General features: G+C 37.3%; 1 protein-coding gene across 3 annotated transcripts; it reads right to left on the reverse strand.

The window, feature by feature from the left end:
• Positions 1 to 492: 492 nt before the first annotated feature.
• On the reverse strand, positions 493 to 23,582 carry LOC143256247 (metabotropic glutamate receptor 2-like). Of its 3 annotated transcripts, none has more exons than XM_076513193.1 (4): positions 23,479 to 23,571; positions 18,616 to 19,717; positions 2,409 to 2,590; positions 508 to 1,486 (listed from the first exon to the last, which is right to left on the reverse strand). In XM_076513193.1, exons 2-3 carry the CDS (start codon positions 19,613 to 19,615, stop codon positions 2,421 to 2,423), a joined length of 1,170 nt encoding a protein of 389 aa, XP_076369308.1. In that variant the 5' UTR covers positions 19,616 to 19,717; positions 23,479 to 23,571; the 3' UTR covers positions 508 to 1,486; positions 2,409 to 2,420. The 3 variants fall into 3 exon arrangements, with proteins under 3 accessions (XP_076369310.1, XP_076369308.1, XP_076369309.1); XM_076513194.1 differs by lacking the exon at positions 23,479 to 23,571 and adding an exon at positions 22,326 to 22,631; XM_076513195.1 differs by lacking the exon at positions 2,409 to 2,590 and having other exon boundaries at positions 493 to 1,486; positions 23,479 to 23,582.
• Positions 23,583 to 26,619: the final 3,037 nt, after the last annotated feature.

A 26,619-nucleotide genomic window follows, 5' to 3' on the forward strand; every position in this document is an offset into this window, starting at 1 on the left:
TTTTCTCTTCTCCATGTCAATTGTTGCCAACACTGCTTCAACAGTTTTCTCTTCTCCATGTCAGTCACCGCCATGTCACTTTCTCCGTTTTTTGTTTTTGATATACCATACTCAGAAATGTATTGATAAAGTAATATTAAAAGTATTCAACTTCTATTGGCCGTAATTGCCTTAAATAGCTTTATACCGATTCACGACATTTTTGGCAATAATGAGTGACGAATCTCCATACGGTCTGACACGAAATTCAAGGGTTTGCTTGTCACCATATTTAATATGGCGACGTCCATAAGCCAACAGCTCGCCACAGTCCTCAGTGAACGATCGACAATCGAAGACTTTTCGATATCTCGTGATCTGGACTTACTGTTTTCCCACTCTATATGGGTACTTTTGTTTGAAACTTTTGAGATGATAATATTTGGTAACGTACAAACTTAGCGTACAAATTAGTTTATGTATTAAAAAAACCCGACATTTTTCAATGAACAGCTTTATTCACAAAATTGACTTGTTTTTGAAACGGTTTTACAATACACGGTTTTTTGGTTTTGTTTAGGTAAAAGCGCCGAGTTTAGTTTAAAACTGCCTTTTGCCTTTGTTTGGCATCTGCACTGAATCATCGTGCCAATTTCTTTGAAATTGGCAAAACTATGCGGCCACGTATGTAAAACTTTTTTTTTTGACCACTAAAATTTGTAAGTCACTTCCATGTTTGTTTGTTATTTTATTGTTGTTGGGTGTTTTTTTTTACTTTTAACCAAATCCACAATGTAAGCCCAATACAGTATGTGAAATACTTTTGTAATTCAGTGTGTGTTTACTTTTAAACAAATTTACCCTGTGTAAAATATTATTACAAATTAGTAAGTAAAAGTCAAATGCTTAAAAAATACAAATTTTCCAAAACAAAATAAAATGAGGCGCCACCGTCTGTAATGAGAGTCTTACATTAAGCCTTTTGCTATCTTCAAGTTGAACTGTGGTCACACTTGTTTTATTCACATTCATTTCTTTCCTTTTTCTTCTAATGGATGAATTAATCAAACGATTTAAATATTTAAGAAATGTACGAAGAGTAAAGATATTTGATTAAAGAAATATTCTGATTCGGTTAACTTGTGTTCTTATGTGAAAAATTTGTTACTTAACAAACGTGTTCAGTTTTTTAAACACCTTGAAATGTTAGAAAAAAAGATTTTTGGAAGCTCATTGATAAGATAAAAACACGTTAGTCCTCCACGAAACAATGACTGCACTTTTGAACATAAAACGTTTTGACGTTAGGTGGCGCGCTATCATCATTATTCTCAGTGTATTATTTACTGCTCAAGTAACGCTTTCAAAACGACTTTATGCTCTTTAGTGTTTCAGTCTTTAAATATCCCAGGATTCAGATGTGTGGAGACATGAAACAAAAATATGTAATGGTCAAGACTGTTTGATTTCTTCAGCACAGGGAAATATCGAACTTGGTAAGAAAAACCTGAAAAAGATAAAACATTCCATAAATACCTTAAGCAGTAACTGTGGTGCTTGGTTATTTTAACATCACAGATCTCTCCCACTTTAATACAATCTAGACAAACTGTAAGATAACTAATACTTGAGAGTAAATTGAATTCTAAAGTCCGGGGGTTTAATTCCCCTGCATGATGCAGAGTACAGATAGTCCAAATGAGTGAATTTGAGTTAAAACAAGTTACACTTACAAAGGAGAAATTTTGATAAGAAAATGGCTAATATAGCTTAAAAGTACAAGATGGTTCGGGTGTTGTCATTCACCACAAACATCTTAGAGTATTTTAGATGTATAAATACGTAAACTTGTTTATATACAAAAATACACCCTTTCTTACATGTTCAATCTAAACAATTTGCTATGCCTTACATTGCTGTCAGAGATGCTTGTTTTTCCTTCGTCTTGTAACGAAAGTCCTTCTTTTAACCAATTTGCCTATTTATCGTGTGATTATCTCAACGAAAGTCATTATATGGCATTAGATATAACCGCGCTTTCAGTGTGATTACTTCTCATCTAAATGGTTTAAAAATTATAAATCTCCCTTTTTTACTTAACCCTAACGTTTGATTTTAAAATATTATCAATAAAAAGCTAGAAATGGGAATAAATTAGTTTGTTGTTCAAAATGTTGATTATATTAGTATTAACTTGCTCTTTAACCGATTAGTATTAATTTGTGATTAAATGCGCCATTTAAGTTTATTATTTACACTTTACAATACAAAATGTTTTAAAGTTTTGAAGTGAGCCGTCTAGAGATTTATTTAGTGTAAAAATATCAAAACGGTAAACATACACTTAAATTTACAACGATACGTAATATTTCAGTTAAAGTCCTATCATGAAGTAAATAAAAGAAAAAAAGGACTTCCACCAGATATACCATAAAATGACGTCAGTATAGCGGGGCTTTGGAAAATGTTACATTAGGGTAGAACGGTGCCTTATTTCTGTCTGCTGGGTAAAAGAAGGTATCCTCTGGTGGCAGAACTGGTACATGTGGAATTACTGGATAACTGCATCTCCAAATTCGTCCAGTAGGTGGCGGTAAGTAGTAAATCCGATCTTTTGAAAACATGATAGTTACAGTACATAAATACAACTTTAATAACCATGTTTTAATTAAACAATCTTTAGTATGGATAATTTGCTTCTCTAACGAGCAGCTAGTGAAAATATGTTTGATCTTTACCTAATTATTCAGAATAACACAAAAAAAATTGTGATGTGTGAAACAGGTACACAGAACAGTTTTCATTCAACGATGATTTAACAAAAACAATTGTTGGAGAGAACGAACACTGATCAGGAAAGTGCACCTTCTCAAGTGTGTTTGAGAATAAATATTTGTTTACGAAAAATATACTTAAAAGAAAACAAATCTAATGCAACTCATTTAGCTCAAGCAGAACACAGAAATTAAGCATTTAATTAAAAAAAGATTAAGTATTGTAGAAAGCCTGCAAGAAAGTGAAAAGTACTTTTTAACAAACAATTTAAATGCCTTTAAGTAATAAAATATCACAAATTACTAGTACACATAAAGTACACTAGACGGAGCCACTTCTACCAGTTAAGTCGGTGTGGTCAGGCATGCCACAGTTCATTTACGCCAAGCATAACTTTGAATTTCATTGTTTCGCAGTATTTTGATGACGTGTTAGATTACCTTTATTACTCATTCAGCAAGGTAAAACTGGTTAAGAACGTTTCGTTATTCTAGAGACAGTCAGAGATATCTAGTGGCGATCTAAGTCTTCTAGGCCTAAAACAGAAAGCAGCAGTTTGCAAAAGACCAAACCACACGAGAGACAACTAACGAATTGATTTACTAACTACTTGTCACGGAACTAGATAAATTTTACTAACAACGCTGTGTTTATATGGTTCCAACTCACAGATCCATTACTGCTAATACTCTTAACAACTACTCTTTGTAGAAAAACAAATACTGCATCATCCGAAATCTCTATACTTAAAACAGGTAGGCTAAAATACTTCCAACGTATATTCAAGATTCAGCTCTTCACATGCAGGTTTACTAAACCCTAAAAATTTAAACTTTTCCTTTTAATTATATAAATTTACACTACTTGTGTTTCAAGCAGGCATTTCTCCTAGTTGTATTATTCATAAAATAATACTTAAATTAGCCGGTTATTAAATATAATGTATTAAAAATGAAAGAGGTGGAATAGTTATAATACAGTAGCTAAGCAACCTAATTTTAAAGTTTAAAAATAAAACCGTACGACGAACAATATTTGTCTTTTCCATGTTTTGGAATAAAATTTCAATTTCTCTTGAAGTGTTGAGTTTCGTGGCAGCAATCTCTATCACAAAGTATACTACGCAAAACTGCCTATTTTCCATACTGCCAATGGCAGTTGTTCACAGTCAAGGCAAGAGGGATGTGTCGAAAACATTTAATAGATTGGTTTTGGTTGGTTGATTGGTTAGTTTGGCGTTTTATGGCGCAAAGCAACTAGTTTATGTACGCCAAACAACCGGTTAAAAATTAGAAATAAAAGTAAAAATTATTAAGATACTTAAAAAGGAATTATGTTAAACAAAACAAAGTCCACTTTTATTAAAAACTTAAATCGCGTTAAAAAGCCAATAGCTCTTAAAACATTTGTGAGGTGGATAGTTTCATTACAATGGTAGCGTCACTCACAATCGTCACAGCACAACAGTAAAAGGTGGACTATTGTGACTTTAGTATCACACAGACCATAGTTTGATATACTGATCCCAAATTAAAAAAATGAGTTAAAAACTGACCAATGTGTAGTCTAGTTAGGACAATTTCCTCCTTCTGATCCTTATGGAAACAAGATGGCCAAAGTTCAATACAGGATTTTATTTAGAAGAGCTTATGTTGCTCACTGCTGAGCCTTGAATACAGGACTGCAGTGATGTTGCCAGAGTAGACAGACTTAGCTGCGGACAGGACTGCAGTGATGTTGCCAGAGTAGACAGACTTAGCCGCGGACAGGACTGGCAGTGATGTTGCCAGAGTAGACAGACTTAGCTGCTGACAGGACTGGCAGTGATGTTGCCAGAGTAGACAGACTTAGCTGCTGACAGGACTGGCAGTGATGTTGCCAGAGTAGACAGACTTAGCTACTGACAGGACTGGCAGTGATGTTGCCAGAGTAGACAGACTTAGCTGCGGACAGGACTAGCAGTGATGTTGCCAGAGTAGACAGACGTAGCTGCGGACAGGACTGGCAGTGATGTTGCCAGAGTAGACAGACTTAGCTGCGGTGTTAGCGAGTTCGTTCCAGTGAATACCAGTGTAGCCCGGTATTAAGAACTGGAATAGAAGATGTTAAAGAAAAATTGTCCAGCCGGGTTTGAATATTGGCGAGAACAGGGTAAGAAGTAACGTGAAGCGATTCCAGGGCCAGGTAGATAACTAAGCGAGTTGGTATAAATTGTACAAGTATTGCTTAGCTTCTATGTGATCCAGGGCAAGGTAAATGGCGTACAGTTCGGCAGTGAACATAGAAACTGTAAAGGATATTCTGTGTGCAACTACCAAACTACAACAAACCATGGCAAAGCCCATGACGGTACTTCCAATGATGACTGAAAGAAAGGTCACATATAGGTACAGTAATAAACAATAGTTGTATGAGCTGACCAGCAGATACAGCAGTGTCATCCAAGGATACACCCAATTCATCCAACTGTGCCTAGATACAAAGGCCAAAAGGAACGATGGCAGATTGCCGGTTCTGAAAAGGCATGGCCCACCAAGGAAGGAAAACACAACCACAGGTGGGATGCTGTGATAAGGATGAAAGTTTCGAAGCATACAGTAAAGACAGTTACAAACGGCGAAGGTGTAGAGGAGATTCATGAGACTGTGTGTACAAGCTCTGGACTGGAAAAGGACGGAAAGCCCTCGTTCAGAGCCGAAGCCCATGATGATGAATGGGGTCCAGCATCTTTAAGGCCGAGGTTCTGGCAGAGCCATAGACCAGAGACCCATGATCTAGTCTTGATTGAATAAGGATAATAGATTTTTAGCATAGAACATAGATCTGCTCTGCAAAAGGTGGAAGAGAGGGCACGAAGGATGTTCAGTGCCCTTGTACATGTGCCTTGTAGCTGCTTTATATACGGTATAAATGTCAGCTTATGGTCAAAGATAAGTCCCAAGAACTTTGCCTCAGTAACCACGAGAAGCATAACTTCACCAACATGGAGTTCAGAATCTGGATGAATAGCCCGTTCACGGCAAAAGTGCATGCAAACGGTTTTAGAGAGAGAAAAGGTAAAATTGTTCCCTGTGGTCCACTACAGTAAACGATTGCGGGAAGCGTGTAGCTGCAGCTACACTAAGTTCCTGAAGGAAAGAACGGGAAATGTCGATCCCACACGTACATGAAATCGCCAGTCCATTAAAATTTTTAAAATAAAAATGGGCAAATGGCCACGCAACCCATATAAGTGGAGATCTCACAAAATGTTATACCTCCATGTGGCATCACAATCCTTCTCAAGGTCAAAGAATACTGACACAATATGTCGATTGAGAAAGGTTTCTCTGATCGACGCTTCAAGTCAAATCAGATGGTCCATGTGGGAGCACTGCCATTGGAACCTACACTGGGTGGGCAATAGAAAGTTGTTTGATTCGAAGAACAAAACAAGACGAGTACTAACCATCCACTTTAAGGTCTCACAGAAACAGCTTGTCAAAGCAATTGGATGGTAGTTTGAAGAAATCTTGGGATCATTCCCAGGCTTAGAAAAAGGTAGGAAAATAACCTGGCGCCAAGCATCAGAAAAAGTATTCTCCTACCAGATCAGACGATCAGACCAAAAGGAAAGAAGTGATCCATCTGCCTGAGTCTTGACGGCTAAAAAGATTGGGGATGAAGCAGAAGTGCTAGATATCCAGAAAAACTTTTACCAAAAGTATTGGCAATGCTCTGAGTATCAGCATCTTCCTGGCCATTGGTAAGCAAAATCAAAAGAGGGACAGAAGTATACTGCCTACTGACCTTCCGAATTTTGTCATTTTGGAACTGGTGGTAGGGGAGATGCGAGTTGTGAAGTTAATCCAAGATTACTTCTGGTTTTGGCGTCTAAACTGTCAAGCATGTGCACAGTCCTGCTGAAAAGAAATGCAATTCAAAAGTGTGGAATATCTACGAAAGGTATCCCAGGCTCGTATTTTGAGCCTTCTGTGCCATGTGGCAGGCATGAACGAGAATAAAGTGCAAAACGTGTAAAGGTTTGAGGAATACATTGAGCAGCTGCCTGGATAATACAGTCAATCACTGCTGCCACACAGTTATCCATCGATAGGTTACAGACAACGATAGAATCAAGTTATGAGAGAGCAGTGAAAAGGGGCCAGTTGGATTGGTCCAGTTTTCACTGTGGCATGCAGGTCATGTGGCATCCACCATAGCCAGTCTCTCTCAAAATGATAAGAAAATGATCACTGCCCCGTGGGTTACTGTCAACTATCTATGAAAAGTGGGTGAAAAGTGAAGTGGAGCAGAACAAAGAGATCAATAGCAATAAAAGACTGGCATAAAAATAAGTATAAGAACTAGTATCGAAGAGAGAAAGGTTGTGATCCTAGAGTATAAGTTCTATGAAGCGACCCCTCCCATCAATATCAGTATCTTCCTAGAGGGGATTATGCCCACTGAAGTTCCCTAGAATTAAAAAGGGAGATAACTATTCAACGAGAGCATCATGGTCTGATTGGTCATAGGTCTCTCAACGACACAGAGAATACTGATATTCCAAGAATATTCCAAGGAAACACAACCTCCAAGGGTGTGTCTAGTGGCAAAGACAGGGCGAATATATGCTGATCGACCTGTGGTGCCATCTCTCCATGCACTCGCCCATCACACCTGTAATTTCTGTACAAAGAAAACTATTAAAGGGTTACTGTATCGTCAGGTTTCAAAATGTTTCCTGTAAGGATAGACAAGTTGATAGGAATCAATCAGTGGCTTGATATCTAAATTAGAGCTGAAACCTCAACAGTTCCACTATCAATATGTCAATTTTTATTTACGTGGAGAATTGAGCCGAGAGCTCTCCTGTTTTTGACCACCTCTCTTTTTTTTATTACAAAGAGGTCTATCAACCTCCATGAATCCTGCCATGAGTCGACTGGGCAGGTCTGTCATTAGAAGATTCGGGCAACTGAGAGTGTGAAAAAATAATCGTTCTGTATCTTATGGCCAGAGAAGAAAATAGACGAACCCAGAACCAAAGGAACTGGATCTAGGGATCTGCTGGAAGTAATAGTTGGGGCACAGATGAGTGTTGACGTTGATACAACTTTAACCCTGGAGGGTAAAAGACGTTTTCACGTGGTTTGAATAGGATTCTTTTCGTTTGTTTGTTTGTTTTTTAAATGTCGCACAAAGCTACACGAGGGCTATCTGTGCTAGTCGTCCCTAATTTAGCAGTGTAAGACTAGAGGGAAGGAAGCTAGTCATCACCACCCACCGCCAATTCTTGGGCTGCTCTTTTACCAACGAATAGTGGGATTGACCGTCACATTATAACGCCCCCACGGCTGAAAGGGCGAGCATGTTTGGCGCTACGGGGATGCGAACCCGCGACCCTCAGATGACGAGTCGCACGCCTTAACACGCTTGGCCATCCCGGACCTGTAGCAGTGGAACAGAGTGCATCAGTATATGTCCAAGATGTTGTGGTAGACACTAACTTTCGAGTTTCACGTAAGAATATTATGAACCATTTTCAAATGCTGTACCTCTCTGTTCCCACCAACCCAGGGCATAAACAAAAGTAAGGTGGTTGAAAGCCACTACAATTAACACAATAAGGCTCTACTTTATACTCATAAGCATCGTGGTCCTTCCCATTGCAACGAGCATGCGTCAAAGAACCACAATATGATGTCTGAGTGACCAATCTGCTGATATTGGAAACATCTAAGAGGGTTAGGATTATATGGCCATACTTTGCGGTCTAGATAACCTGCTCTGACAGTGGCAGGTGGACGTGGTGATGTAAACGTCAAAATTAGGACATTGGTCAGCATTACAATTCCATTTTTGCGAGTGGAGATACGTCTCACTGCAAAAACTCCTTGGGTGGAGAAACCAGCGAGGATCTCTAACTGAGGGATATTCTTCAAATACTTCTTAACAATAATTCCTCGTGACAAATTCAAAGTAGCACAGGGAGTAACCTCAATGGATGCATCTCTAATGACCTTCGAATACAAGAGGAGTTCACTCTGTTTTAGAGTGGATGTTTCCACCAAGATATCTCCAGAACACAGAAATGTTTCCTGTAAGGAAAGGCATACAGGATGGTAGGAAGCAATCAGTGTTTTAATGTTACCCAGATTAAAACATAAACCTTAACAGTACCATTGCATCAAGGTAGCTATTTTTATTTATTTGTAGGCGAACTGGATGGAGAATTCTTCTATTTATAATCACGTCTTTTTTCTTTACTATATTATTCGAAGGAGGTCTATCGACCTCCATGGATCCTTCCTTGGGCCGACTGGGCAGGTCTTTGCTGTTGGAAAAGGATTACAGTGACTAAGGATGTAAACGAATGATCGTTTTGCATCTTGAGGTGGAAGAAGATGTATCCGAGGAAATGCCCGTACCTGGAACCAAAGGAAGTGGATCTTGGGATTTGTTGGAAGGTATGAAAGGGACAGAGATGGATGTTGAAGTTGATTCATCAACTTTTTAACCATGGAGGTCAAAAGACTTTTCATTTGTTTTGAGAATGATTCTTTCGGAGACAGAAAGAGATCTGACTGTACTCCCACTGTAGTGCAGCAGCATAGTCCGAGATGAAGTGGTGGACAGCAACTTTCGAGCATCAGGATAAGTGTAATGTTATGAATCGTTTTCAAGTGCTGCACCTCTTTCTCTTCCAACCATTTAGGGCAAGAACGAAAGTAGGACAGGTGAGAGTCATTGCAATTGACGCAATGTGGGTCTGTTTCACACTCATTGGCATCATGGTCCTTGCTACTGTAATGAGCACACATCAAGGAACCACGACATGACGTCATTGAGTGACCAAACTGCTGACACTGGAAACATGGGAGAGGGCTTGAAATATATGACCATACCCTGCAATTAAGATAACCGGCCTCGATGGTGACAGGTGGACCTGGTGATGTAAATGTCAAAATGAGGATATTTGTCAGCAGTGTAACTCCATCTTTGCGAGTGGAGATACACCTTTTTGCAGAAACTACTTGAGTGGAGAAACCAGCGAGAATATTCCACTCGGGGACGTTCTTCAAATCCATCTCAACGATAATTATTCGTGATGAATTCAAAGTAGCATGAGGTGCAACCTCAATAGGTATATCCCCAATTGCCTATGAATGCAAGAGGAGTTTACTGTGTTGAGATGTGGGTGTTTCCATCAATATATTACCAGATCGAAGCTTCCTTAGTGACTTTGAAGAGCCAGCAACTCACTCTAGTCTCTTCTTAACGAAAAAGGGGAGGCATTTGCCCTAAAGGTTTGTCTGAAAGAGAATGTAGGATAAGAAAATGAGGTACAACAGGTGTTGAGGATTGCTGCTCAGAATCTGCAAGACGCGGTCGCTTACCTATGAATTATTTTTCACTATTTAAGTTTTTATTTGGAGGACCCATAAAAGAAAAAGGAAATTTCGCTACCCACTAACCCCACCCACCATGGAGTCCTACAAGGGGACGCACTATAATGTCAAATAAGAAACTGCAGCAACGCCAGGGTTTCGTGAGCACTATACTCAAACATCAGCATCAGATACAATGTCCACAACACCTGTTGAGAACATCCAACACTGATACTTGGCTACTGTAGCCCAAATGGACCAGTTAATTGACCCAAGGGGGCCTCCCGTCTACAGGAATTCAAGGCCAAAGTGGTGTGTTAGGGTTGGACCCCTCAACCACCAGGTTCCTCTCCTACTCTTCACTGGTCGCCACGCACGGCAAGCACGTGAGTAGATGCTTAGATCCCAGAGGAGGTAAATTGAAAGAACAGAACCTTTTCTGGGAGGTCCCCTCACCACGTACAGGAATCCATAGCGAGGGGTTTGAGCCACTTAAGTTCTAGTCAAATAATTTTAAGTAAGTAGTATGTGACAGTAGAGATTGACACGGATTACAAATAAATCACACGCTGAAAAAGCACACCATCAAATTCCCAAAATGAGAATTCAATGTATTTGTTACGATAATCAGATACACTAATAATACCTTAGAAAGGACGCTAATATTTCCGGTATAACGATTCAAAAGTTTCTAATGCAGCAACTTTGTTACTACCTACCAGTGGAGCTTGTGCCAAGACATCTCGGACTATCGCTACGTTTCTTACTTCACTGACCTTTGGGTTTCCATTTCCGATAAAAAATTATATCCGTACAAGTAAACATTATGCACGTACTCAAATATCCTTTCAATCCAAAAGATGGCGCTTGATATCGATGGATAAACAAACGACAGTTTCTAAAGGTAAAGTATATACCTTATTCAGGTGTAACATAAAAGTAAACAAACGAGTTTTAAAAATGAAGTAGGGATCCTGCTATAAAAAGTAATGAAACAAATCCAATATGAGCATAGTTAGAGGCCATAGCAGGTGAAATAGCTCCTCTTATATGTGCAAAAACATTTAAAAATTAAGAAAAGCGCGAGATTCAGATGCCATTAAGATCAAACAATTTCGGAAAATCAAAAAATAAGGGGGCTCTACCACCTCATTATGGATTATTTTTTCTTGCTTCCTTAGATTTCTGCCTACGCCCCTGATCCTAGTGGTAACATCTAGATTTATATAACGGGACTTTGCTACGACAAGGCACTGGTGCGAGTGTATAATGTTATACAACATACCTAAATAGTGTTAGTTTTGCAAGCCAAAATTGCTTTTATTTAACTTTCTTCTATTTGAACAGTATAGGATTAGTGATCCAAACAAATGAAGCGACAGTGTGAAATCTTCTGCAGAAATCACTGTCTACAACTGAAGTTCGTAAGTTTTATGTGCTTATCGGAAATGACAGTAAAACTGAACATTTGTGAAACTTTTTTAAAGCACCCTCTATCAAGCCCACATTTTCCTGAATAGAACTTACAATTATCAATGTTCTTTTGGTGTAGGCCGAGGTCACATTAAAAATAACTATGGGGATCCTTTTATAAACATTTTCTATATATATTGTAACAAATATTAGTATCATCCATTTCACTCTTAAAAATCAACTTTACTTTTTAAAAGGTGCGAACTACAAAAAAAGACTTTTCGGATATAATCCTAAACACTGGAGCCGAGACTATATAAATTGTACTCGCGAACATTGATCGATACGTTGAAGCAGAGTCAAAAGAAATACGGCAACTCACAACTTGAAGCCATTTCGGAACCAAAAGATAAGGACGCTGTTGTAAATGGATAGCAAACTTTTGATTTATCTGGATTTTGTAGCATTTTTGGTGTAAATTTGTCAATATGATAAAAAGGAACGATTTGATATTTCATCGTATTGTAGCCAGTACTTAATGGCAAACAAAACGTTGGATTCATATGAAATACAAAGGGTTCGCTAGACGAATAACCTCAGTGTAGGAGACAGGAGATATTGGGAGAAAGGTGCACTGCCTCTTTCTCGAATAATTTACAATTTTTATTTTGCGATCTTCTCCCATGACACACAGTTCGTACTTTTCATGTTAGTAACATTGACTATCAGAGGCAAACTTCACAAACCTACAATAACAAATCAAAAATGTATTTATTAAAATATTAGAATTTTTGATCGTCCAGATCAAAATAAAGAATTGTGGCTTGGCGCCACCTTTTGACAACGAGCTTCTTAACGATTTTCTTAACGAGCTTCTTCACGGTCATACTTTTACTTCCTAGTTTCTCACCATCTTTTGCTATTTAACTTTTCTTCCTTTGTGCTCTTAGTTTTTCACAATAAATGTGAAGGCGAACATTTTATTTCTTTCACAAACTTCTGTTTCATGTCGTGGCATCCTGGAAGGTGTATACTAGCTGTGTGTATTTGGCCTCTTTCAGTAACAACGTCTTTAAATTGCTTGACTCATTGAATTTTGTCTTAGGATGCCTCGGAATATTAACTCAGTAGCTCTTATCACATTAAAACACTGTAAGTGACAAACTAAACATTTTCTCATTGAAATCTTTTAACATAATACAACTCGCAATGTTTCGACTGTTTTAACTTTCGATACACAGTAACTTGCAAGACGGAACAAGCTGTTAGTTACAGGTGTGTCATGCAACCCTGTATTAACACCTTTATGTTTTGGTGATAACTTACATATTTGGAAGTTTTCGGATACTGTACGATACCCATCATCTTCAAAAAGCGGACTTGAATTCTAGCGCAGATGGAGTAGGGTTATTCAGTTGGATTGGACTGTAAATATTCTCCAGACAATCTCATGTTAGTCTTGATGTAAAAAGAAGCTTGTGACCTGTGTTCACAGTTCTTCTTGCAGCTATAATACCGATGTTGTTGATAAAATTATACCTGTAAGAGTGTATTCTTCTTACTTCATGTCTTTATGACCAACTGTTTTGTGATGTTCAGGATTAAAATAACTTAAAGCCATCGCTTGATACTGACTCGACACAAGATCACATCAGTGGTTTAAATAGTTTAAAGGCCATGCTGTTGTTCAGTTTCGATCAAAATGGGAAAAGTTGCAAAGTGAGTTATTAGGTTTAGTGCCTTTTGAACTCATTTTCAAAAGGTGTGGGATTGAGGGCTGCAGCATGAAGGTTTGGAGCAACTTGGAGTCCTTTACATGCTTTACACTTCACCAGATTTCAAATAATGTGAAACAATAAAATGCTCTCCAAGTGTAATGGTATAGCTATTAACCGCTGCTACCTTTAGATTATTAATAACATAAGGAACATCTGTTAAAAAGTATATCCACTTGTTATCATCACTTGGATGCAAAACCTCGTTAACTATACAATAATATTTCCCTTTGCCAATGCCAAAATTCTTACACATGGCACGATAAACACTACCCACATCAGTACCAACTATATGCTGATGATTTCTAATGCTTTAGAACACCTTCATTTGTCAGCACAGGGACAGGTAACAGTTTGTTTCCCTCTGGAAGGGATACCCTGTAGCCTGCACATTAATGACAACTGTTTGACCTGAAAGTGTCATCTAGTAGTTTCCTACGGCAAGCATCATACTCAATATCAGCCGAAATAGCAGTTTCATCCGACGTTAAGCAACAAACATGTTCTTCAGGCTACATATTGGTTGCCTTTAACTTTTAAAAAAATCAAACTTGTGACAAAAGATACCGGGTTTGAAAAATACATGTTTTTCCAATTCTTCACTGGAAAGTTCTCACTAAAAGTTGGTGTTGCTTTAACATTCAGTGAAAAATTATATACAGTGGGCTCACATGCAAATCTGATATGCAAATCTCTTTTAACAGTCCCTCAATTCCACTTAACTTCCTCATGCTAAGGAGCCAGAATCGATTGGAGAAAGGACCGTGGATAATGAAGATTCTTGCTTTAATTTGTTTTTCAGAAAATATTTCTTCCTTCCACAGCTTGTGCAAATTCCCCTCGAATTTGCACAATCTATCTTCCAGCTCACCTTCTCTTATTGATGCAGCCACTCCAGGTTTGGTCAATTTAGTATTTTCGTCTTCATCTGCATTTTCTTCAACTGAAAAAGGAAAACCCCTATGGTTCTTGGACAGTAGTATTAAGTTAGTAAGGTATGCCACCCTTATAGGAGAACAGTAATAGTTTCTCACATAGGCCTATTTATTTTAATACAAAGCACCTGAAATTGAATGGTTGCACTCTTGCGATAATCCAAAGCCACCATTTTACTTGATGCATTACATACATTTGCCACTGAATTTTATTCCATACCTTAACTTAGATTTAACATCTAACATTTAAAGAGCATTCACGCTACTGCTAATACTTCAGAATTGAAATAAAATGATTCATAGCTCTGATTAAGAAGTGGCCATTACTAGCATCTTATCAAAGTAAAGTGGTAATTTGATATTACAAATAAGCCATTTCCTCTTCACATTATGATTTTCTTTTTAAGCTTTCATAACTATTTTAAAGTGAACACATATATTTAAAAATATTCTTCCCTCTTTCGCAAACTGTGTTCAAACAGTGACTGTAGAAGTTAAAACAATTTATAAATTAAGTTCACACATTACTTCTGTAAATACTAAAATTCAAGCAAATATAACAATACTATAACCTGTTATTAGTGGTGCCTGGTGAGATTTTGTTGAGTTCAGTGGACATTTTACGAAGGCGACTGTCCTTTATTGACTAAGACTAGGCTAGGAGTTGTATGCCCATTTTCAAGTTAAGTAAAAACATGACGCCCTTGTATAAGAGATGATATTCCAAAAGACTGCCCTAAAACTTAACTTTAAATTTAGACTGAATAACCACTACTTTATCACGAGAGATTACAGCCATTTGACACCAACAAGTCACAAGGCCTAACGTTAATTTACACTAATCTAGGTCAAGCTACTCACCTCACAAAGCTGTAATTGATAACGATGCTTTCCATTTCAAATGGTTCGCCGCTGCTTTCCATACTTTCTTTCTTGTAGAAAGATTTCAAACACTTTTTCATGCACAACAACGTAGCATTTTCCCCCTCAGCAACGTTAGTCAAAGTTTTTTCATTGCTCATGCAAGAGGCGATTGAAATACAATTAGTCTTTATTAGTGTTGATACATTGAAGGCTTAGCTAACCTTAAGTTCCAAAAATCCCGAATACTAGGACAATATTCAAAACATTCTATAATAAAATTAATAAAAACTGAAATTTTATAATATATTGACAAAAGGAACTGTTTGTTCCTTCGAAGCTGTCCTTGTACACCTACCATTCAGAAAAGTACATTTAAACCCACTTTTCAAAAAATCATACTTATCCTTATTATTATCCTTATACTTATTTAAACTCCTCTAAAGTTAGGCCACCATTACTGCCGTTGGCAACTCATTCCATAAGACAATCACCCTGTCAGAAATATAAAGCGGTTTTAACTAAGAGGTAAAATTATAATAATTTCGCCAGAGGTCCCAAGATGTAACCATCACTACAGTCAATTTTTGACTAACCTTGTAGCACAGTGCACCCCCACCCCCTTCTAGGAGTTCGAAAGTAAATATTATTCTATGTGGTTGGGCGAGCTGGCCTTGTCTAAATGTATATTATGATAAAGAAGGCGTTGTACGTAAACAGTAGAATTTAGCCCTGTAATTTACATATGCCATAACCCACACGTAATTTACGAGGAAGATAAGTTAAATGAATTTCTAACTTTCTCACAAGTTTCCTCGATGTAGATGTAGAAGTAAAAAGTCTCCAAACAACTAGCCGACAAATGTACTCATGACATGATCGTTTTTTTCGCCTCACCCGACACCCACGCCTGCAGGCATAAAGAGGTGTTCAAATCACAAAAGGAACAAAGTCCAGTCAACTAAACTGGTGTTGTTGTACTCAGGTATTTAAAAAGAAAATTTTCATCATTTGCTTTTCCGATGAATAGACGCACGTTTCTTGTACTGTCATTATAAGTGGAATGCTTGCATTATTAAGATAGTCTGCCAAAAGAACATTTTAACCCTCAAGTTATCAGGAAAGGTGTGAACTACATGGGAAGAATGCAAAACAGCACTCAAGTTAGCACATAATTGAAAATAAATAAAATGAAATAAACTTCGTGATTGTTGTGAGAAATTACTACTGCTTTTGAAACAAATTGCGATGTTTTTTTTCACATTAAATTCTATAAAAATAATCACTGGATAACGTTGTAAGTTATTGCTGATTAACGTAAAAAATAAAATCTAGTATTTTATATCGTATTATAGTCCAAGTATTTTCCATAAAAGATAAGATAGATCATTAATTGAATATTAAGCAAAATGTGGAGCAGAAATCACATGACGAAATCTGCAATATAGAACTTTTACTTTATCCATACTAGGTGGCACGGCAGTCTAAAAGTTTGCTAATAAATTGGTACTGTGACTTCAAGCAAACGCCGTATAATTTGTAAATTCTTACAGCTGTATAAACGTAAAATTTAGTATGAAATATTAACAATCATTTATGGGAAGAAAAAGTAAAATGTAAAAATACATCATAACTCAATATCGTTAAAACTTACGCGTTATTAAAGTAAAGATAACGTCAGCCTACTCGACGAAGGGTAAGTCTACACACGTGAATATTATTAACCCTTAATTATACGAGTTAACTATAGATCAGAATTAAAAGCTGTCAGTGAATGAAGACAATTTATATCACCAGCTTGCAATGAAATAATTCACAGGAACTCGTAATAATTACAAAACATCAGAACATTTTGATAGATGCTCTCATTATATTAAATACTAGCAACATTGAGGAAAATACCAGTCAATAGCGATTGTTTAAATGCTGGAATTTGTAAGGGAAGTGGAATAGAAAATAGGCGTCCTGTGAATTGTGAGTCTAACCCAGTCTTACATCAATGCAATTATTTGTATAATACATGAGCAATAAATAATTGTATTCTTAGTTTAACAGAACGTTCTAGTCACCATATTCAGCACCAAAGGCAAGGTTACCGATATCTATCTTCCCCTCAAATTAGAATTGTATAAATTTTCTATCTAACATAAGTAAGCCTACAAACAACCTAAAAACACTGTATACTACGTAGTAAAACAACTACAAATTATGTTCACAAACGAACTTCGTCTAAGGAAGTTGTTTAACATGTAAATCGCCTGAATCTTGCCGTTCTTACGCGACGGCTCTGGGCTAGGAACACCTGTAGATCTGATTTATTTACGACCTTTCCTATCAATAAAAAAATATACACACACACATACGTACGTACACACATGTTAAAAACTTGCGCGTTATTTTTATAAACATCATTTCGTTTTCTTTGCAGATAGTTTCCAAATATATTTCTTTACTCTTGGCTGTTAACAGAATTAGCCGTCCCAAATTTAGCAATGTAAGACTAGAGGGAAGGCAGCTAGTTATCACCACCCACCGCTAACTTTTTGGCTACTCTTTAACTAATAAATAGTGGAATTGACCGTTACATTATAACGCCCCCACAATTGAAGGCACGTTTGATGTGACGGGGATTCGAACCCGCGATCCTTAGATTACGCATTCTTATTTCAGCATATTACTATTCATAACAGAATATCATGACGAACAAGAAATCGAACACCGCCAACAAGATATGCTACGACAGATCTTACGTACTTCTGAATTTAGGGTAAATATAGTTGATAAAATTAAATTCACAAGAAAAACTTAACATAAAAGGTACATCATTCATTGCGTCATATTTAAAACGAACCAACTATTAAGAAATTGTTTGGTCTTCCTTTTACCAGTATTTGTCCTTTAGAACTTTCGCACCTGGTATGGTTACGAAAACCACGGCCACCTGCTTTTTCTTCTACTTACAATTAAAACTCAGTGAAACCGATAAAACAAATCTCAAGAATAAACCTTTTAATGGTATGTTTGTTTCGTTTTCTCCTAAAATCAATATAGACAGCCCTCACCACAGTATGTTTTGTATATTTCTGAAAAACGGAAGTATGTACAAAGACTTAATACAACGTACTTTAAACTGGATTTATGGAAAAAGTAACTTGTTTTATGTGAAATCACCTTAAGCAATGAATACTGAATGACGAAGTTCCAGACAGACTTGTTTATAATAGACATTTAAATCAAATCTTCGTACGTTCTGTAAGAAAGATAAACACACAGTTGTTCAATAAGATAATTTTCATATTTGAATAGCATTACACATTGTTTTTGAAATCCACGTGTGAGCTTAACAGTATATTATTTGGTAACATAGACATTACAAATATTAAAAACCCTAAGTAGCTATCAAATTGAAGACGTAATTAATATTTTTCATATTAATATCAAACCATAAATTACTAAGCCTACTTTGAGTTCTAGGTTCGATCATAGAATTTGGCTTAAACAACGTACCTTGTTTGTTCAGTGGCCTTATAGGAGGCTTAATATGAAGGAAAGACGGTGTACAGCTTGAAGGGCTGGGTGAAGATAACTCGCCACCATCTTCAGGGTAGAGGCCATTCCGTCCCATAGCAGCTAACTGTCGTCCTTTTGGTAAAAACATCACCAAGAAGATGATGGTGGCGTTCGTAACAATCCCAAAGGCCATCGCAGCATCGTGGTAACGTGGTTCTGTTGCTGTAGCAACTAGTATCCAGGTGAACCACACTGGAATTGTGAAACCAATAGCAATTCCAATGAACATGGCTTCCCGGTGGTTCTCGCGGTTTCCTTTAGCTTTTATGCTTAGAACTGTAACGCAAAAAATTAAAAACATAGGATAAATAAGAACAATTAGCATGTTCGCAACACTGGTGTTACAAATAGGACTTTCAGTTCGACTGATAATAGCTGGAGGGCGTTGAACAACCCACTGAACACCAATTACAACCTGCACGATGGCCACGAAGAACAGCAAGAGTCCTTGGTAAGAAGCTGGAAGATAGACACCAGCGTGAAGGCTTAGCAGAAATACACTTTTAACTAGTAATGTTGCAAATACTAAGGTATAAGCAATCCCTAATCCAATACGAAGTATTGTGCAGGTAATCCAATGGGCTGTTGGTACAAATACAAATCCCATTATCGAACATAGGAACAAACCCAGAAGCAATATCTGACCAAGAAATAAATGTCTCCGGCTAGGCGTTGTTCCACGAGCCTTATAGATAACAAATACTTCAAAGATGGCTATAATAATAGCGTTTAATGATGATAATACTACAAGTGGGACTATCCAAAGGTCCTCTCGCAACTGTAAAAAGTCGCTGAATGAAGAATTTGTGTCCTCATGTTGTTCTGTGAAATACTGATGACTGCAGTCTTTCATTGAAGGTCCAGAAGTTTCCATGGAAACATCAGGAAGGGTAAAGTCCGAAACAGCCGATTGAGCGAGTGACGACTGAATATCCATAGCGCTCAGTTAATAGTAGCGCCACCTGGTGAGAATTATGGTTGTGTGGTGTCGCGTTTCGGTTAAATGGTTTTCTACAGGCGACCTCTGGTTTAGACAATCCTGGGTAAAGAAAATAAAGCAAAACTATCTAGTCGTTTCAAAGCTAGGAACATATAATAAAACAGAATACAATTTTGAAAGTATATAATCAGCGTCGTTCGTGAAGCAGAAAATTATCCAGATTCTTGATTGAAGTTTTGACGATATTTAAACACTTCTAGAAATTAGAATGCACAGCCATAAAACAGCCAGTAAGTTAGAATATGGCTGATGTATTTTGTCAAATAAAGCTAGGCTTAGGATAAAAAATAAATGAACATGTATGCATCTGTAACTATACAGTAAATATTCCAGTAAATAGTACGTATAAAAAAAGTGTCATTTGGCTTTGAAGAGAAGAATTCGTTAGTTTTTGTCTTTCAGCTCTATCGTCCTTTACCTATTTCAACGGGTGAGGGAGGGGGGGGGGTCGGTACGAGCGTCAGAGGAACGTGGCTTGAGCCATAACTCACACAAAGCAGATGAGGATCAGCTTCATCCTTGAACTTCTGTGACTCGTCGACGTCGGGAGGCAGAAAAACGTCTAAATCACGTGTGTTGGTTTTCGTTATTTCGTCTCCACCGTTGCGAGTGTGTGTGTGTAAATAACCAAGGTAAACTCGAGTCTTTCGACTACATGCCTCGCAGTCTACTGGCCTTGGTTAATCTTGGAGGGACAGGGTGTGTTCAGCTGTGTACTAAGGCAGTGATTACCAAGCAATGACAAGACAGCGCAGAGAAAAATACAAGTGCAAGATATGAGGGGGGGGGGGGGGAGGAAGAATGCCTGACAGCGTTACATACAATTTCCATGTTAACGAACTTCCATTCATTCTTTAATGAATTCTTAGAATGGTATGAAACCCACCTTTAACAATTTTCTATAGAAATAAACTGAATAAACTTCTACATTATTCTCGGTTTTGTTTATTCCTTACACACGTTCATACAATTCTACAACAGAATTATGCTCTTTATTCGAAAATGTCCATTTGAAGTGTTCAATTTGTTGTTTTTTAACTTTTTAGGTTCTCGTAAAACATCAAAAAACGTTTAGACGAATTGGCTTCATACAAGAAATATTTGGTATGTGCCTATATTAGGTCGTGTAACATTTAACAGTTTGTTGCGGGTTCGTATCCCCGTCGCGCCAAACATGTTCGCCCTTTCAGCCGTGGGGGCGTTATAATGTGACGGTCAATCCCACTATTCGTTGGTAAAAGAGTAGCCCAAGAGTTGGCGGTGGGTGGTGATGACTAGCTGCCTTCCCTGTAGTCTTACACTGCTAAATTAGGGACGGCTAGCACAGATACCCTTCGAGTAGCTTTTGTGCGAAACTCAAAAAACAAGCAAACAATTTAATGGTTTAATTTTGTTAGGTGTTTAAATATCTGGGAAAACCTTAATAAAATATTCCCTCGTCAGCCACAGAAACTACTGCTGTTATATATCTCCTTTATAGTTTTCGCAACGTACAAAATTTTCTGAGCTACCCTCGGGTCAAACTGTCAATGTAGGGCGTGTCTAATGATTTCGGTTTTTCTTCTTTTTTTTCTTTTTGAAGACGACACAGGTGTTCGCCAGTATGAAACATTTCTCGCCATTTCGCACCCAAGAAGAAAAATGCCAGTAAATTCGCTATTTAACAACCAAAATTAATAAACTGTTGTCAGAAACTCTTCTCTACAAAGCTGCCAATCACTCGTCTGTGAATGCGAAGTTAAAAAGAATGAAATGGGAGATTTGTTCTTCCATTATGGTTGTCCTTACTGTTCCCGTGGAAACCCAAGTAGCCTCTTATCACCCCAAAACAGAACGTCCAAAACGTCTGAGTTAGACTTATTAATTGACTAAAGGATACCACAATCTCTATCAGGAAGAATGAACCGTGAGATTATTCCACATCTGAACAGAAGAAATTCGATGGCCCTGATGTTAATTCACAGGGTGTTCTATTTTCCTTAAAAAATAAGGAACTCAAAGTTTACATTTTCAACCTTTAATTACATAATTTTCTGCGACTGAAAAATACATTTCTCAAATGACTAATAGCCTTGATGCTCGAGCGATTTCAACGGAAGTGTTAATTTCAGTCCTATGAATTTAGGATAAACTCAAGTGTTCACTCGATCACGGTTTAAAAATACTTTACACAGACACACACACACATAAATCTAACATAGCTTATTAACATTGTTTAAAGAAATTTAATACTATCTGAAATTATGCTATTCGAGGTTAGCCTAGTGGTAAGCGTTCCGAACTGTGAACACGAAGGTCCCTAGTTTGCGTCCCAGTACCACAGATTCGTTCTCTGCACTTTGAAGAGTGGAATTTATCTGTTACTAACATGCTCGCCCTCCCAGCCGTGGGGTGTATAATGTTGTCAACCCACTATTCGTTCAAGAGTAGCCCAAGAGTTGGCGCTGGGTTGATGACTAGCTGTCCTCCAGTCTTACACTGCTAAATTAGGGACGGCTAGCACAGCCCATTCGAAATTTATCTGGCACCCACAGCCTCAAGAATACCGGACGCTGTTAACTAGCTGTCCTCCATTCTAGATTGCCCATTCGAAATTAGGTGATATCCATTGAGTAGCTTTTTAAGAGTATGCGCATAATTGACTCACCTTATACAATAGGATCGTCTTTAGTTGCAAATGATTAGTTGATGATGGAAAATAGTTTATGACCAGTATACAACAGCCAGACGGATGAACAACCTGTTGGTTTTCAAGTGGTTTGAGTTTCATTGTAAAATTGATAAAGTCCGGGCATGATTTAGTGGTTAGCGCGCTGATCTGGAAATCTGCGTCCCGTAGCCACAGTAGTGCTCTTACTATGTTGACCTGGGCGTGTCGAACCAGAAAGTATCGATTGAAGAAAGCCACACCGACTGAGGAAACCGCCTCAAACGTTTTCTGACGACAGACAAGATAGCTTCACGAAGTAATCTACCCTCTGAAGTTTCGAGTGCGAGTTTTGTTCAAAACATAAAAATTATCTTGCAGTTACTGTTTGAACACGAGACAGAAACAATGAATTTATAAAGAGCGGTTCAACCTTTTCAAACATCCTCAAGATGCCAACCAATCATATGGAAATCAGTATCAGTTCCATTGTGGAAGAAGATAACTGTAGAAGTGGGAATCAAAAAGTGTTGAGGGTTAACATCCAGATGACAAGTAGAAATTGTAATGTTCTCCAGGTACTTTCGTAAGACCCAGGTGCTTTAAAATAAGCGCACACATACGTACACGATTATAATATGATGTTAAAAATCGTTACACTAATTCCTATGTATTCTGACAAATACAACTGATGAAACAAAATACAGTTCACCAGGTTAATTCAGTTGACATCCTTAACAGTAGTCAAACGATTTGTTAATATAGATAGCGTTTCAACCACTGCTGTGTCATGTTCAAGCTAGCCTGTAGAACCCTGATATTTACCGAAAGACCTTATCGGCACTAGATATCAGATAAGAGTGACTGACGTACCATTATACACTTTGATGCTTAAATTATTAATAATTATAATATTACATTTACGGAATTAACTTATATTAATGTGGCTAATCTGGAATTGTCATCAGTTAATTTAAATCCAAGCTGCTAAAGGAAATAGGGATAATTAAAAGGAAATGATTGGAAAGCCGACGACAGCCAGTGGCAGCAAATATATACTACATTTCCCGTAACCTATAAATATGACTAACGTCTGGAAGGCTTACGTAACGGAACGACGCAAAGAACTCTATTCGCCGATCCAACAACTTACCTGGTTGGACTCTCAAAACATCCTCAGTGTGTTGTGTAATCGTCACAGTGTTTCCTACAATTAAAAACAGTTTCTTATCTCCAGTAATTTCTGGAATGAGGTACAATTTCATGCAGTGTTTAATCAACAGTTCCTCACAATTTGTCTTATATTTCAGACGTCCATTTTCTTATTTAACTAACTGTATGATTGGTTGTTATTCCGAACTATCGTTAGGGGAGTTGATGTTTCAATTACAGTTGAGCGTTGTTGTTGTTTTGAATTAAGCACAAAACTACACAATGGGCTATCTGTACTCTGCCCACCACGGGTATCGAAAACCGGTTTTAAGGGTTGTAAGTCCGTAGACATACCGCTGAGCCACTGGGGCTACAGCTGGACGATTATTGGTATTTGCTAATTAATTAGTCGACGGTCCTATTAAGTGCTTAGTCAGTTAATACAAGAAAACACACAACTAGCCGTTAGCAGCAAGTCCTGCCAGAACGATTCCTTCAATTTTAAGCAGTATTTATACATGACTGGCAGTGGCAGGTAGGCTTAGTGGTTTTGTAATAATAAAAACAAGTCTTGTACCAATACTTAGAATAATTGGATATTAATAACTGAGAATCATAATTTTGATTAGTTTATTATTTTCATGATTATAGATTTTATCGTAACTTTGGTTAATCGATCAAGTTGTCCAGCTCTGGATTCAACACTGTAGGATCTAACAATTTCGAAACTTTTTAGATAGCGCCTTTAGCAGTTCACACTAGAGTAATAGATTTCAGTTATATTACTAACTGGAAAGCTTCCTTTAAAGATGTCCGCCGACTTTGTTTCAACCTAATTCTTACATCCTCGAGTGTGATGGAATTCTTAGATTAGTCACATGTCAACGAAATCCATCACTTCAGAAGGAACACAATTAGGTCAGATAACGTGGGCCTGCAAATTTAAACTTCATAGAAGTTTTGGTTTTAATAAAGGATTTTCCATAACTCAGTTACCCTGATTTCGAAAATATTTTTTCAATCACTTAAGAATTGTTTACAAGTCAGGAAAACAAAAACAACACTTAGTTAGATCAAATTTTTTTTATTTCTACACAATTTTTTTTTTACTATTATGCTTAAATTCTATAACGATTGATAAGACTTGCGTCGCGGTTGGTTTAGAGAAATCTATAGACAGTGGCTGTCTAAATTTAAGTATAAAATAAAAATGATTAACTTGTGTACAAGTGTATATCACGTTTTGTGAAAGTCTGTGCGTGATCGGGGAAAAAAATGTACGGATTCAGCGTACAGGAACTACTCTCGAACATGTACAACTTGAGACAAACCATCGTAGGCCTGTACAAATTGAGACAAACCATCGTAGGCCTGTACAAATTGAGACAAATCATCGTAGGCCTGTACAAATTGAGACAAATCATCGTAGGCCTGTACAAATTGAGACAAACCACCGTAGGCCTGTACAAATTGAGACAAACCACCGTAGGCCTGTACAAATTGAGACAAACCACCGTAGGCCTGTACAAATTGAGACAAACCATCGTAGGCCTGTACAAATTGAGACAAACCACCGTAGGCCTGTACAAATTGAGACAAACCATCGTAGGCCTGTACAAATTGAGACAAACCATCGTAGGCCTGTTATTAAAGAAACTTTTCCAAGTTTTCGGTACTTGTACAGAATTTCCTCAATAACATAAAGGGTTAGAAATGCATTCATTTGTAGTAGTTTATTTGATAACATTATATTACAATTTTATTGAAGGCATTTGCAAACCTTATACTGTTTAATGTGTTTCCCGAATTAATTTACTTTTTAATAGAACAATGTTTACAATGCGTAATGTGTTTGTATCATAAAACTTTTTTTTTTTTTACTGAGAGAAAGTCTGTAAAAATATCAAAGTTTCTAGAAGTGTGATTAAGGTATATTTTCTCTGCACAACGTGGCTGGACTGAGCTTTAGGTACTTTCTTTTCATGTGTCATTTTAAACTGTTGTATGAATAGCTACTTATACTCGAAGGTTATTTTGTGTTAGTAAACCCGATCCCTTTAAGTGTTGTTAGCAATTTAACTTTTCACGTTGGAAATGTTTCAACTGACTTCTTTCCCTGACTAAAACAGACTAACATTACTTGATCTGTCTCATTTACACAAAAATAACTTCATATCTTCTCATCTACTGACCACGTATTTTTAGCCAGATAGTCTTATCTAGATATTAATAAAAGTAGCCATTAGATTATAGCAATCATTACGAGCAGCAGCTCCTTCTATTAAACAGCTAAATTGAATATTTAAAATATAGTTTACAGCAACAATAAATATGCGCATACATTAATAGGATACCGAATTACTTTGAATTATTAACATACTATAACTAATTTGTTCTATAAACAGGTCATACAGGGTCCTATGCTGTGATTAAACAGCACCTCACGTCTGTAATATTTCTCTAAATTGGTCATATGGGGGTGATAAGATCATTACAAGAGATTACTGCGACCAGAAGTGGAAGGCACTTGCCTCCCGATTTTGACCTGGCAGTAAAGTGACCTTTTGAAATGGGAATAATATCAGTGCATAAATATTAGAGAAAACCGCTGTTTCGACACTTGAATTCAATGGTCAGGGTTAACATAGAAAATAAGGTGCTTCCACCCCCTATTGAAATTGCTCCCCAATCTATAATTGACCCTAACAACGCCATCTATTATTACACAAATTATATAAAAAAAACTGAAATTAACTAAATTATGGGAATTCTTTTATATATATTCTTATTAAAATGTGTAAACTCAGTTGGTTTAGGTTGTTTGGAAGCTAGTCTTAGTATCAATGTAACCACTCCAAACCGTATTTTCCCTTACAAAAGCACTCTAAACTCAACTTTAGCGTTTTAACAACCAAACGTTACCTAATACGCCCCAGTGACTCACGCACACACAAAAAAAAAAATCAAAAGAGGAATACTTCGATTAATTTGTTTTTCGCGCAAAATCAAATTAGGGCTATCTTCGGTAGTCATCCCTAACTTAAAAGTGAGATTACAGGAAAGACGGACAGTCAACACCACCTACCGTACACTCTTGGGCTACTCTTTTACCAACAAATAGTAGGACTGACTGTCACATTAT

This window comes from Tachypleus tridentatus, chromosome 7 (assembly GCF_004210375.1).
Source record: "Tachypleus tridentatus isolate NWPU-2018 chromosome 7, ASM421037v1, whole genome shotgun sequence".
Lineage (NCBI taxonomy): Eukaryota > Metazoa > Arthropoda > Merostomata > Xiphosura > Limulidae > Tachypleus > Tachypleus tridentatus.

Coding starts and splice junctions, on each gene's coding strand:
- LOC143256247 (XM_076513193.1), bottom strand. CDS start 19,615: ATGGATATTCAGTCGTCACTCGCTCAATCGGCTGTTTCGGACTTTACC. Junction 2,591..18,615: donor AAGGCCACTGAACAAACAAG/GTACGTTGTTTA, acceptor TGTTTTCAAAAG/ATCGGATTTACTACTTACCG.